This window comes from Diabrotica virgifera, chromosome 8 (assembly GCF_917563875.1).
Source record: "Diabrotica virgifera virgifera chromosome 8, PGI_DIABVI_V3a".
NCBI lineage: Eukaryota > Metazoa > Arthropoda > Insecta > Coleoptera > Chrysomelidae > Diabrotica > Diabrotica virgifera.
This window is the reverse complement of record NC_065450.1, coordinates 128298663-128312970: the sequence shown is the minus strand read 5'-3', so window position 1 is coordinate 128312970 and position 14308 is coordinate 128298663. Positions and strand designations below refer to the sequence as shown.

Below are 14308 nucleotides of genomic sequence, written 5' to 3'. Positions count from 1 at the left end.
TGATATGAAGAGTTCTATGGAACTCTTGAAACTATGAAACCAGTTCCTTAAAATTTTCAACCATGACACACTTCTTCTTTCTATAATCCTTCCTCCTCTTATCTTTCCCTATATTATCAGTCTTAGCAGTTCATATCGCTGTCCCTTCATTACGTGTCCCAGATATTGTAACTTTCTTATTTTTATTGTGTTTATTATTTCGTATTCTTTGCCCATTTCTCGCAATCTCTCCGTGTTCGTTTTCTTCTGTATCCATGCAATTGTAAGCAAGTCAGTCTAGGTGGACAAATTATCAAGATGCGACCCCTATCGTCTTCTTGTAGTGCCTATCCATTTCAAATGTTGGCGACCATCATGGCAATCTGTACTTTGCATACTGCTGCTCTGAAAAGATTTGTGGTTGTCATGTTGAACCACGTACGTAGATTTTTCAGCCAGGAAATCCTTTGCCTTCCTGGTCCACGTTTTCCTCCTACTTTTCCCTGTAAAATTTGTTGCAGCGGTCCATATCTCTAGCTGTTCTTCATGATGTGACCTAGGTATTCGATTTTGACTGTTTTTTTTGCGATTAACAGCTCTTTTTCTTTGTGTATTCTTAATAAAACGTCATTATTAGTAACGTGGTCTCTATAAGATATCTTCAGGATTTGACGATAAAGCCACATTTCGAACGCCTCAATTTTCTTGTAGGTGGCGTCTGTGAGAGTCCACGACTCAGCTCTGTATAACAGTATAGGAAAGATATCGTTGTAAATCATAGTAGCCTGATTTGTAGGGGTATTGATAAATCATGGCATTTGAATAGCTTGAGACATTTTTTCAAAACGCAAATCTTGCTTTCTCTATCCTAAATTTAATTTCTAGGGAATGGTACAAATCTTCATTGACGTTCGTACCAAGGTAAGTGTATGTTTTTACTGTTTTTAGAAATATATTTAAGTAAAAAAATACCGTTGAGTTGGTGTGTGGTCTCAAATAGATTTCATCTAACGGGGCCATCTCTCGGCGCTTTTTTTAAGGATTATCTATTTGAAAATAAAAGCGACCCCTATAAGACCAGAGAATTCCATAAAATAGCACCAGACCAAGTAACTTACCAACTTACGACGAATCGAAAGGCCCAGCTCACGGCCTCAAACAAATCAATATTAAATGGAATAACTTAATGTAAAGTAAAATGCCTTGAGACACCTTTCACAATTAAAGGATTAAAATAAACTAAATGATAAGGCAGCGGACATGAATAATACATATCGTCGCCTTAGTAGGTACTATAACTTGATAACTCCAAAATTGACGTTTTTGAGATAACTACTTCACAATATCTATTTTATTTGCCTCCATATTGTGTAAAAACTTGATAACTCGCTCCAAACGGGGTAAGTATTTATTTATGAATGACGAAAGGTGATAAAACTCAAATGCCTCTAATATTTAGTGCTAAAACTTGACAAGATAAGCAGTGCCGGTTTAACCTAACTTCGGGCCCTGGGCGCTGGAGGTTTAGGGGCCCCCTTCATTGCTATTCGTTGTCAGTTTTTTAACAAGAAAACACATGCATTAACTATTAAGGTTTATTGTAAAGTCCATAAAATATATTTTTTAAACAAGCAAGAAGAATAGCAAACGTAAAAAATAATCCAAAAAATACATTTAATAAACATAAATAAAAAACAGAAAGTTCCAAAAAACAACACATGACAAGCAAAAAAACATATTCTAAAAAATACATAAAGACAAAAATTGGATCACTTTTTTTCTTGACTTGGCATTCGCAAACTGCCATATAATATTATCACAATTCAGTTTCTCCAGTTCTTCATTCTCTATAATATACAATAGTGATAATGCGTCTAGGTTTTCTTGACCCAAATTTGACCTTAAATATGTTTTTATTCTTTTTAAAGCCGAAAAAGACCGCTCGCCTGACGCATTAGAAATTGGTATCGTCAAATAAATTTGCGGTAAAGTTAAAATATTGGGAAAAGTTGTTTTTACATCCTGGTAGAATCAAATTTTTCATAAATTGTATGATGCTTATTCAAATGGCATAACGTTACAAAATGGGTTATTTCATTATGCAACGTCTCTTTGGTTTCATCAACATCGTTTTTATGTTTGTCGCATAAAGTATTAATTGACGCCTTGACTTCTTCTTTATCTCTAGATTAAAAAAACATCTAAAAGCTGATGTTACATCCTTGTAGCATTCGCGATTCTGAAAACAGCGACTAATTTTCTAGACTCTATATTTTTTGCGACAGCGATTTTTTTGTCGCTGCGACTACAAATCGCAAGTGGAGTGCTAGCTTTAGAGGCCACTTTATAATGCCAAATTTCAATTTTTGTAATGGCTTTATGTACTTTTGAATATTTTGAAAGAGTGTGTATCTATTGTTTGGGTATTGGCATTTTCGAGAATAGTCTATTCTTTATCTATAAATTATATTTATGTATATCTATTTTTGTCTTTCGTTTAACTATTTTAAAAGGACTTACTTTGTTTCTATTTTAAAAGAACTTATTTTAAAGCCGAAAAGTGAGATAAATTTTTATTTAACCCCCACAATTCAAAAAAAAAATATTATTAGAAACTAAAAAGACTCCGTTTGTGCGATTATTTTGGATACAATTCGAGACATGGTCATTGATTAATAACCTACAAAGTTTTTACCCACTACCTGGGTAGTTTTTAATCAATGACATGGCGAAATCTGACAACTTTCTGTAGTTTTTGGAAAAAGGCCCCGCCACAAACATTGACACGGGGCCCCTGTGGAGCTAGGTTACGACACAGTCTATAGGCGTGAAGAGATGTAACAATAGAACAAAGTCGTTTGCAGTGTATTGGCGTATCTGCGTATGAGATTTTTTTCGGAGAATATGTAAATTATTTAGCGACTTTATTTTTTTATAACTAAAAGGAACGGGCCCCTTCGGTGCCCGGGCCCTTGGGCACCCGACCCAAGCGCCCAGTGGATAAACCGGCACTGAAGATAAGTTATCAAGTTATTGTTTAATCGAAATAATCGTGAATATGACATACACTGAATGCTATAACTAGCTAACTCTAGTTATCTAGTTGTAGCACGTGTTTTTCTGAAACCATTGAGCTTACCACGTAATTGCTATCTGTTTATTCGGTTCATCTTAATGCAAAAATTCGAGAATTGTTATCAGATCTGGCAACCCCCATCGCAGAGAGCTAATTTTCACCAAAATAATGTTTAAAATATTAGTTTTGTTTAAAAGTTCACTTAGATGCAACTTGGCACGACATGCGGCATTACCAAATGTTAACATTATGGTAGTGCTAAAAGTTGATAACTTTAATTTTTTATGTTATTTTCCATATTGGAAAACAAATTTGCACCGTATTCCTAAATAGATGAGTAGCCAAAAAGTTAAGTAAGGAATAGTATTTTAGAGCTGTAGAGTGAATTCCGTATTTACCAACATCATGGTAGCAGCACAAATATCTTTAAAATCTTTAAACCCGTTTATCTCAGAACTACTAATTTCGAGTTATCAAGTTATAGTATTAAGGCGACGATATGTGGAACAGTAAAAAAGCTTATTCTTCTTCTTCAAATGCCCTGTCCGTTGCGAACGTTGGCAATTAACATGACAATTTTGATCTTGCTTACGGCACTTCTGAATAATTCGACCGATGTGAGCCTGAACCACTGCCGCAGATTTTGGAGCCACGAGTATCTTCTCCTGCCTGGCCGGCGCTTACTTTCTATTTTCCCCTGGATAATCAATTAGTGTAGACGGTATTTATCGTGACTTAATATGTGGCCTACATATTCAAGTTTTTTTGTTTAATTGTGCTCACGATTTCTTTTTTCTTTTCCGATTCTGTGGATTACCTCTATGTTGCTGACATATGCGGTCCAGAATATACGAGGAATGCGTTGGTACACCCACATTTCGAATGATTCTAGTATTTTTCGTGAGCGTCTCTGTCAGCGTCCAAACCTCCACACTATATAGTAAGATCGGAAAAATGTAGCATTTAACTAGACGTAGTTTTGAGGGAAGAGGCATATCCTGCTTATGAGGAGCTTTTTCAAATTGTTAAATGTTGCTCTAGCTCGTTCTTTTCTCGCCTTAATTTCTGTGCCCTGTTCTCATTTTGCATTTACGTTGGTGCCAAGGTACCTATACATATAAGACTCTACATGGTCATGGTCAAAAAAGCTATTAGGTAAATTCATACGCTTTTTGAAGTCCAAAACAAATATTTCAAATTATAAACATGTCTATTTCAATATTTACTACTAATATTATATTTTTGGAGTAATAATACCACTGGCAAAAAACAAATACCCAATTCGTGGAAAACATAACATATTACATCAAAAATGAATAACCATGTTCACTTTCGTTGCAAAACGAAAACACAGCCGAACCATATTCTAGTCCAATCAGAGAGTGCTGCAAGCACCCCTACCGGTTTCGAAACTTATTAGTCTCTCATCAGGAGGCACATATGCTGCTCTCCCCGATCCAACCAAAACAAACCCCAGCGTGCAGTCTCGGATTGCAACGAACGAAATGGCATAGATGCCCTAGCGGCAACTGCTAGCAAAAAGACTAAGTTTTCACTCTAATGGCATATAAAACAACATAATGCTATTCTACATCCCACCAGAATGAAAACAAGGAGGTGTAACCAGAGAAGGTTCCCATTGTTTTCATTCTGGTGGGATGTAGAATAGTATTATGTTGTTTTATATGCCATTAGAGTGAAAACTTAGTCTTTTTATAACATGTTACGTCAAAACGGAGCCCATTTGTAGATTCAGCGCCTCACAAACTATAAAAATCAGTTAAAATTATCAAAACATATTTTCAAGATATATATGTTCTGTATACCTCTGTAATTGCTAAATAATTACTTATCATACGAACTAAAAACATTACTAAAAAATAGATATTCAAAAAAATTAAATTCAAAATTGGTTAAACAAAAGAAAACGAGAAATTAATGCGTCCTAAATGAATGAATACTTTAAAATTTATGAAAACATTTGCTTCAATTTTATTCATTAATGTTTTATAAAGAAAAATAAATTAGAAGTAAACTTTCGCTGATGACACGGTAATATTTGCAACTAAAGAGGATCCAACAGCTGCAGTACCTACTAAAACTTCAAGAACACCTAGACCAAATCGGACTGTGGTTAAAGAAATGAAAGATAAAAGCTAATGAAACTAAGTCAACACATATAACTTTCATACTGAGGAAAAACCAATGCCCAAATATTAGACTTAATCAAGTCAACATACCGCAGTATATCGTCAAATACCTGGGGATTCATCTTGATTCTAAATTAAACTGGAAACGTCACATTTTACAGAAGAAGAAACAAATTGAGTTGAAAGTGAAAGAAATTCATTATTGTATTATAGGTCGAAAATCCCGACTATCAATTAAGATAAAGCTGCTCATTTATAAAAAAGTAATCAGACCTATATGGACGTACGGAATCGAACTATGGAGTTGTGCCAGCAAGTCAAATACTAAAATAATCCAAAGAACCCAATCAACAATTTTACGCACCATCGCAAATACCCCATGTCCCGTGGTATAATTCCAACCTAATTGGAACACTTCATAGAGATAGAGACCTAAACATCCCGTTAGTTAGCACAAAGAGCCAACAGACACCATGAGAAATTGGAAGGCCACCCCAACCAATTAATATTACCACTACTGCACAAGATTGCGAAGGATATGGCCCATAGATCTTCGCTGAAACTGTGGTGAAACCGCTGGGTGATGTACCTCATAATGCCGTATGACGTAAGAGCCGCTATAGGTGAAATTTCTTAATCATTTTAGGCACGATGGGACCCTATAACTTAAATAGTAGAACCTAAAAGAAAAGGTTTGAACACTGTGCCGTCACTTTTCAGTAGCACATGCGTCGACAGTGGTGCATCAAACTTTCCACTTATGGACGAGATAAATAAATTAAAAGTTACCCTCCCTTACTAACAGAATTCAATTTTTTATATTTTTTTAAGTTCTATGTGATTAACACATACAATTCAGCGTAATTTTAACCCACCACCCCCTTCCCCCTGCCCCCACCATCAAAAACTTTATTTTTCGATTTTATTTTTTTTTGGTGGGATGCAATCAATTTTAAAATTTCAAAAAATTCACACGCATAGTTAAGGCTTTTATAAAACACGTCTATTTTTTATAGACCTCTAGGTTAAGTGTACATAACCTCAAAAAATTAAAAAAAAATTTTTTTTGGAAAAAAGTATATAACTTTTTTTTGGGATAGCTGCAGATCTAATTTTTTCTTAATCTTGTGTATTTTATCAAACACTATATTTCCAATTTTTTTTAGATTTTTCTGTAACGCCGGTCACCTTCAAAAATCCAAAAAACTGTTTTTAAGGGGGTTTTGGTGGATTTGAACGCGTTTCTCCCATTTTTAAATATTCTAAATAACTCAGTTACTTTAAGTTACATATAACCTATCTAATCGAAATTGATTTGATATATTATGAAGTCTATAAAATAGGGAAAATCCCCAAAAACCTCCCAAAAAACAGTTTTTGGGATTCTTGAAGGTGGCGAGCCTTACGGATAAAACCTGAAAAAAATATAGTGTTTGATAAAACACACAAGATTAAGAAAAAATTAGACCTGCAGCTATTCCCCAAAAAAAGTTAAACGCTTTTTTGAAAGAAAAAAATGTTTTTTTAAATTTTTTGAGGTTATGTACACTCTACCTACGGGTCTATAAAAAATAGACGTGTTTTATAAAAGCCTTAACTATGCGTGTGAATTTTTTGAAATTTTAAAATTGATTGCATCCCACCAAAAAAAATAAATTCGAAAAATGAAGTTTTTGATAGTGGGGGCAGGGGGAAGGGGGTGGTGGGTTAAAATTACGCTGAATCTTATGTGTTAATCACATAGAACTTAAAAAAAAAATGTAAAAAATTGAATTCTGTTAGTAAGGGAGGGTAACTTTTAATTTATTTATCCCGTCCCTAAGTGGAAAGTTTGATGAGCCAGTGTCGACGCATGTGCCACTGAAAAGTGACGGCACAATGTTTAAACCTTTTCTTTTAGGTTCTACTATTTAAGTTGTAGGGTCCCATCGTGCCTAAAATGATTAAGAAATTTCACCTATAGCGGCTCTTAGTCTATAAGGTATTGTGCTTGTTATAAAATTAACTTATACAGGGTGTTAGTAAATAAGTATGAAAAACTTTAAGGGATAATTCTACATGAAAAAATATTGGCTTTCTTTGGACATACGTTTGCTCTATAAACGTATGTCCGCAAATGCTTTGTTTCCGAGATACAGGGTGTTGAAATTTTTATTTCAAACTGCCAATTTTTTTATTGCTCTAAGACCAGTTGAGATATAAAAATTACATTTGGTGGGTTTCAAGAGGTAGTTATTGCGCATTTTTTGGCAAACAAATAAAAATTTTATATTCATCATTGGCGCGCCTACGGGTAATGGTGTGAATTTTTTTTAAAGAAAAAAATGGTACGCTACTGAAACATTTCAAATTAAAAATTATTTTTGTATTCCACGTTTAATTCATGAAAAATAACCTTTCTTGTTTTTTTTTCCTATGGTGCACCGTTTTTATGCGAAAAATATAACATATTCGAGCGTATTTTTCATTCCTTAATACATTATCAAGAACTCTCCAATATAATAAATAATACCAAAGTAGAACAATAACAGAAAATATTACTAAAAATATTTTAACTAGGTGCAAAGCTACAACAAATGTTCAAAATTACCTCCTTTAAAGGTGACAGCATAATTTTATATTCACCATTGGCGTCCGTACAGGTAATGGTCTGAATTTCTTAAAGAAAAACAATAGTACGCCACTGAGAAATATCAAATTAAAAATCATTTTGAATTCCTCGTTCAATTTACGACAAAAAATAATTCTTGTCTTTTTTTCATATGCGGCGCCGTTTTTATACAAAAAAAAATAAAACATGTTAACGCTTACAAATTATTCGAGGTAGATTCACATATGAAAAAAGACAAAAACAATTTTTTATCGTAAATTGAACGAGGAATCCAAAAATGATTTTAATTTGACATATCTCAGTGGCATACTATATTTTCTTTAAAAAATTCGGGCCATTACCAGTACGCGCGCCAATGGTGAATACAAAATTACTCTGTCACCTTTAAAGGAGGTAATTTTGAACATTTGTTGTAGCCTTGCACATAGTCAAAATCTTTTAACACTTGCACATAGTTAAAAATTCAGACCATTACCCGTAGGCGCGGCAATGATGAATACAAAATTGTTATTTGTATATAAAAAAATGCGCAATAACTACCTCTTAAAATCCACCAAATTTAATTTTCATAGCTCAAACGGTTAGTCCTGTCGCCAGGGGGGTACAACGGCCTCCTTAATTCAGATGGACTTACCCAAGTGTTTTTTATGTATTTTGACCCGTAGAAGACGAATTTTTTTGGTAACACTTGATCCACATGTCGATAAGTTTGTTATAAACAAAGAACTTGAGGAATTACATAGCAGCGATTTTTCGCAAAACAAAACATGTTTTTGTATTTTTTGGGTGATTCTCAGCAAAAAATGGTCTTACAAGTTTTTTCGTAGGATGCATAGTTTTAGAGATAAACGCGGTTGAACTTTCAAAAAATCGAAAAAGTGCAATTTTTGAACCCGAATAACTTTTGATTAAAAAATAAAATAGCAATTCTGCTTACTGCATTTGAAAGTTCAAGTCAAATTCTATCGGTTTTGATTATTTGCATTGCTAAAAATTAAGTTTTTATTTGTTAAACAAAGCCATAAACACATAGTGTTTCCCGTGCCCAATGCATGCGTTTTAATGTACGTAATTTATGTAGAAATTGTGTGTATGCGCGCCTACTCGTTCGATTTCAAATGGGAAATGCATTGAAAACATCATTCAATCACTATGTGTTTATAGCTTTGTTTAACAATAAAAAAATTATTTTTTAGCAATGAAAGTAATCAAAACCGATAGAATTTGACTTGAACTTTCAAATGCGGTAAGCTGAATTGTTATTTTATTTTTCAATCAAAAGTTATTCGGGTTCAAAAATTGCAAATTTTCGATTTTTTGAAAGTTCAACCGCGTTATGTCGAAAACTATGTATCCTACGAAAAAACTTGTAAAACCTTTTTTTGCTTAGAATGACCCAAAAAATACAAAACAATGTTTTGTTTTGCGAAAAATCGCTGTTATGTGTTTCCTCAAGTTCTTTGTTTATAACAATATTATCGACATCCGGATCGACTGTTACCCAAAAAATTCGTGTTCTACGGGTCAAAATACATAAAAAACACTTGGGTAAGTCCATCTGAATTAAGGAGACCGTTGTACCCCCACTGGCGACAGGACTAGGTCTTAGAGCAATAAAAAAATTAGCAGTTTGAAAAAAAAATTCAACACCTCGTATCTTGAAAACGAAGCATTTGCGGACATAATATGTTTATATAGCAAATTGTCATTATTTTTTCATGTAGAATTACCCCTTAAAGTTTTTCATACTTATTTACTAACCCCCTGTATAATGTTTAATTATGATTGTTAATAAATGCTTATAACAAAAAAAGACGTAAACTTCTAAATTGTTTTCTTTCTTACCTTAAAAAATATTCCTAAATAGTAACGTTTTTCTCCTAATTTTAATAAAGGCATAGTCCACCTGCTAGTTGAGCGTGCATCTTCTTCTACACAATTTGGACAGTCTAGAAAGAAGAAGAACATGTTTTAATTTAAAATATTAAGATATACGATACTTTTCAAAACTAAAATTTTTAATAAATAATAATTTAATTGTAAAACGAAAACTAGAGACGTCTTAGATTTCAATTCATTCAGAGAGTGCCATAAACACCCCATCCGGTTTCAAGGCCCTAAGCTATCATCAGACAGGTATATGACTTTCTCTTAATGAACTACAACAAATCCTACTTCTATATAGTACCGAATTACAACAAAATAACAAGATACGGGTGCCGTGGCGGCATCTGCTTACAGCAATCGAAAGTTTTACTTCAATAAAATTAGAAATAATATTAAAACAAGCTGAAAATGCGAGCAATATCGTAACGAAAACTTTGTTTATTTACGTATTTAAATTCATAATATGGAAAATTGCTATTATGAAAAGTTGCTTAGAATTAAACACTATGTTTTAATGTGCAATTATATCATTCTAATTTAAATGTTTTGAACTATAAAGGTACTTTATTTACCCTTGATCGAAATTCATATTGGTTTATATACCTGGTATAAAATTGATAAAATTTGATATATGTTGGTTGATAGATCTTAAACCATGAAGAGCTTTTTATGAAGTATAACTTTTCTTTGACAAATTTAAAATAAATGATGTTGGTATCAGTAATTTCAGAAAAATCTTTAAATATTCTTTTTCATATAATTTTTTATTCCAAACAACATTTCATAATGACAATTTTCAATATTGTGAATTAAATAAAGATACTTTACTCTTTCGCGAGATTCATATTTTTTACATATATCTCGTATAATATAGATAAAATTTGATATCTGATTGATGAATCTTAGATATTAGACCATGCAGATCTTTTTAAGAAGAATAACTTTTTTTTCGTAAATTAGACATAAAAAAGTTGCAACCCATAATATGTGCAACTGAAGTGACACCCTGTATATAATATATGCATAAATATAATGTACATAATACATATCATTGGGTAGACAGCTTAAATAAAACAAGCTGAAAATGCGAACATTATCATAAAAAAACGTTTGTTTATTTACGTATTTAAATTCATAATATGGAAAATTGCTATTATGAAAAGTAGTTTAAAATTGAAAACAATGTTTTGATGTCCAGTTACATACATCCTTCTAATTTAAATATTGTGAACTATAAAGGTATTTTACTCTTGAGGTAAATTCATATTTTTTGACATACCTCGAATAAAATTGATAAAATTGGATATACGATGATCTTAGAGTTTAGACCATGCGGATCTTTTTATGAAGAATAAATTTTCTTCGTAAAATTCATAATAAAAATAAAAATAAATGAAAATGATGTTAAATATCCGTAACTTGAGAAAAATTTCGAATTTTTTTTTTCATTAGAAGCATGTAATTGCGTATTAGAACATAGTTTTCAATTCCAAATAACTTCATAGCGTCATAATACGCTTGGATCCCGCGTACCAAAAAAAAGTTGATTAATAGCCAGATGGCTATTAATCAACCAAGAGTACCAAGCTGAAAATTTGTTAATAGCTTAACGGTGTCAAATCGGAGAAACTTTGGTATATGGGAACACTGGAACAGGGGAAGTTTTAATTGTGGAACAGGTTAATAATTTTGAACGTCTACGAAAACGTCCCATGTATTGTTTCGGACAGATCTTCCAATTGATTTGTTACCCTTTAATTAAACTCTTATGCAAAAATCAGACTGCTATTTATCATCTGTCATAATTCCTGTCATTTGACATGTTCTACGTGTCGGACTTATTAAAATGCCCAGTTGGTGATAAATACCAGTCTGATTTTTAGCAAGAGAGTTTAATGAAAGGGTTCTGTCGGGACAATCTTCAACTGGAAGTTCTGTCCGACAAAATACATGAGACGTTTTCGTAGTCTGCCATTCCAAATTTTGAACCTGCTCCACAATTAAAACTTCCCCTGTTCCAGTGTTCCCGTACATCAAAGTTTGTCCCACGAGACACCGTTAAGCTATTAACAAATTTTCAGCTTACTATTAATCAATTTTTTTTGGTACGCGGGATCCAGGCCTATAATAACAATTTTGAATATACCTAAGTATTCATCATCATCTCATTCTCTTTGCCTTATCCCTATGCGGGGTCGGCTTCCTTAATTGCATTTATCCACACAATTCTATCTTGGGTCATATCAATGTCAATCCCCTTTACCAACATGTCCTGCCTTATCGTCTCCCCCCAGGTCTTCTTTGGTCTTCCTCTCCTACTCCTTCCAGGAATCTGCACTTCAGCTATTCTTCGTATTGGGTGATTAACGTCTCGACGTTGAACCTGACCAAACCATCTTAACCTACGCTCTCTCATTTTTACATCAATTGGTGACACACCTAGACTTCCCCTAATATACTCATTTCTAATTTTATCCTTCTTTGTCACTCCACTCATCCATCTAAGCATTCTCATTTCCGCCACATGCATTCGTTGTTCCTCTTTCTTCTTCACTGCCCAACATTCAGTTTCGTACATCATAGTCGGTCTTATGGTTGTTTTATAGAATTTTCCCTTCAGCTTCATTGGAATTTTTCTGTCACACAACACACCACTCGCTTCTTTCCACTTTATCCATCCAGCAATAATTCTACTGCATGCATTTCCATCTATTTCTCCATTACTCTGTAATACCGATCCCAGGTACTTAAAACTATTGCTTTTTACAATCAGTTCACCATCCAAAGATACCATTTTATTTGTAGTAACTCCATCTTTACGTGAACATTCCAAATACTCTGTTTTTGTCCTACTAAGTTTTAAACCCTTTTCCTCCAGAGCTTGCCTCCACTGTTCCAGTTTTTGTTCTAACTCTCTTTCACTATTTTCTTTTAACGCGACATCATCAGCATACATTAAGCGTCATGGAATGTTACCCTGTAGTTTCGCTGTTATCTGGTCCAAAACTAATGAGAATAAATACGGACTAAGCACAGAACCTTGGTGTAATCCTACTTTCACATGAAATTTATCAGTCTCCGCCACACCTGTCCTAACACTAGTCGTTACTCCCTCATACATATCCCTCACAATCTTTACATATTCACCAGGGACTTCTTTCTTATTGATTGCCCACCACAGAATCTCTTGAGGAACTCTATCATATGCTTTCTAAAGATCAATGAATACCATATGAGCGTTTGTTTCTTTACTCCTGTATTTTTCATCAACTGCCTTATAATAAAAATTTCATCTGTTGTTGATCTGCCCTGCATAAAGCCAAATTGATTCTCGGATATTTCGGTCTCTTCACGTATCCGTCTATCAATTACTCTTTCCCATATTTTCATGGTGTGGCTAAGCAGTTTATAGCCCTGTAGTTTGTACATTGTTGTATGTCACCCTTGTTTTTATAAACAGGTACCAGTATACTGCTTCTCCATTCGTCTGGCATTTGTCCAACTTCCATAATTCTATTAAATAGACCTGCTAGCCACCTTGTTCCTGTCTCTCCCAATGCTCCCAATACTTCCCCAGGAATATCATCTGGTCCTAACGCTTTTCCTTTCTTTATTTTTTGAAGCGCTTGAGCCACTTCCTCGTTTGTTATTTTGGTTACCATTTCTGCTACTGTCTCCGTTGACTCTACAGGCTATCTGTCAAATTCTTCATTTAATAAGCTGTCAAAGTACTTTCTCCATCTCTTTTTGACATCCCTTTCGTGAACTAGTATTTTATTATTTCCACCTCGGATACATCTAATCTGATTAAATCTTTTGCTTTCTTTGCTCTCTGTTTGGCTATTTTATATATCTTCGTTTCGCCTTCCCTGGTATCAAGTTGATCGTATAGGTTTGAATACGCTTCTGCTTTGGCTTTTGCTACTGCTACTTTCGCTTCCTTTTTCGCTACCATATAGTTTTGAAGATCTGTGTCGGATCTGGTTTCTTTTCCCAAGTATTTCAATAGCAGTCTCTCTAATACTACTGGCCATTTTTATCCAAATTGTATTAGGGCTTCCTATCATGTTCCAACATATTTTTTCTACTATTATTCTCCTGAATAGACCTTCTTTCTCATCTTTTAGCAGCCACCACTTGATGTTTTGTGGTCCTCTCCGATATTTTTGTTTAGTTTCGCTTTTTACTTCGATGTCCAGAACAAGCAGCTAATGTTGTTGGCCTACTGTCTCACTAACTATTACCTTGCAGTCCTTGCATTCACGTATGTCTTCTTTCCTTATCATGAAGTAATCTATTTGGGATTGATGTTGTCCACTTTTGTAGGTAATAAGTTGAGTTTCTCTTTTTTAAAGGATGTGTTAACAATCGCCATGTCTAATGCTGTTGCTAATTCAAGCATGTCATCTTCAGCTTCCTTTCTAGTTCCAAAGCCTAATCCCCCATGTATTTCTTCGTATTCTGCCTTAGCTTGGCCCACATGTGAATTGAAATCACCTTCTATTATAACTTTCTCCTCTGACGGAATATCACTCAGGACGTCTCCTAATTGGTCATAGGTAGCTCTTCTTTCATTCTCACCCAGACCTGTTTGAGGAGCATACA

At 33.8% G+C, this 14308-nt stretch overlaps 1 protein-coding gene across 2 annotated transcripts in view; it reads right to left on the bottom strand.

The window, feature by feature from the left end:
- LOC126890014 (C-type lectin 37Db-like) overlaps nucleotides 1-14308 on the bottom strand; it is a 184530-nt gene that overhangs the window by 24929 nt on the left and 145293 nt on the right. For both annotated transcript variants that reach the window (XM_050658815.1, XM_050658814.1), the window contains exon 2: nucleotides 9662-9765. In XM_050658815.1, coding sequence (XP_050514772.1) covers nucleotides 9662-9765 — 104 coding nt within the window. The remainder of the gene's footprint in view (nucleotides 1-9661; nucleotides 9766-14308) is intronic.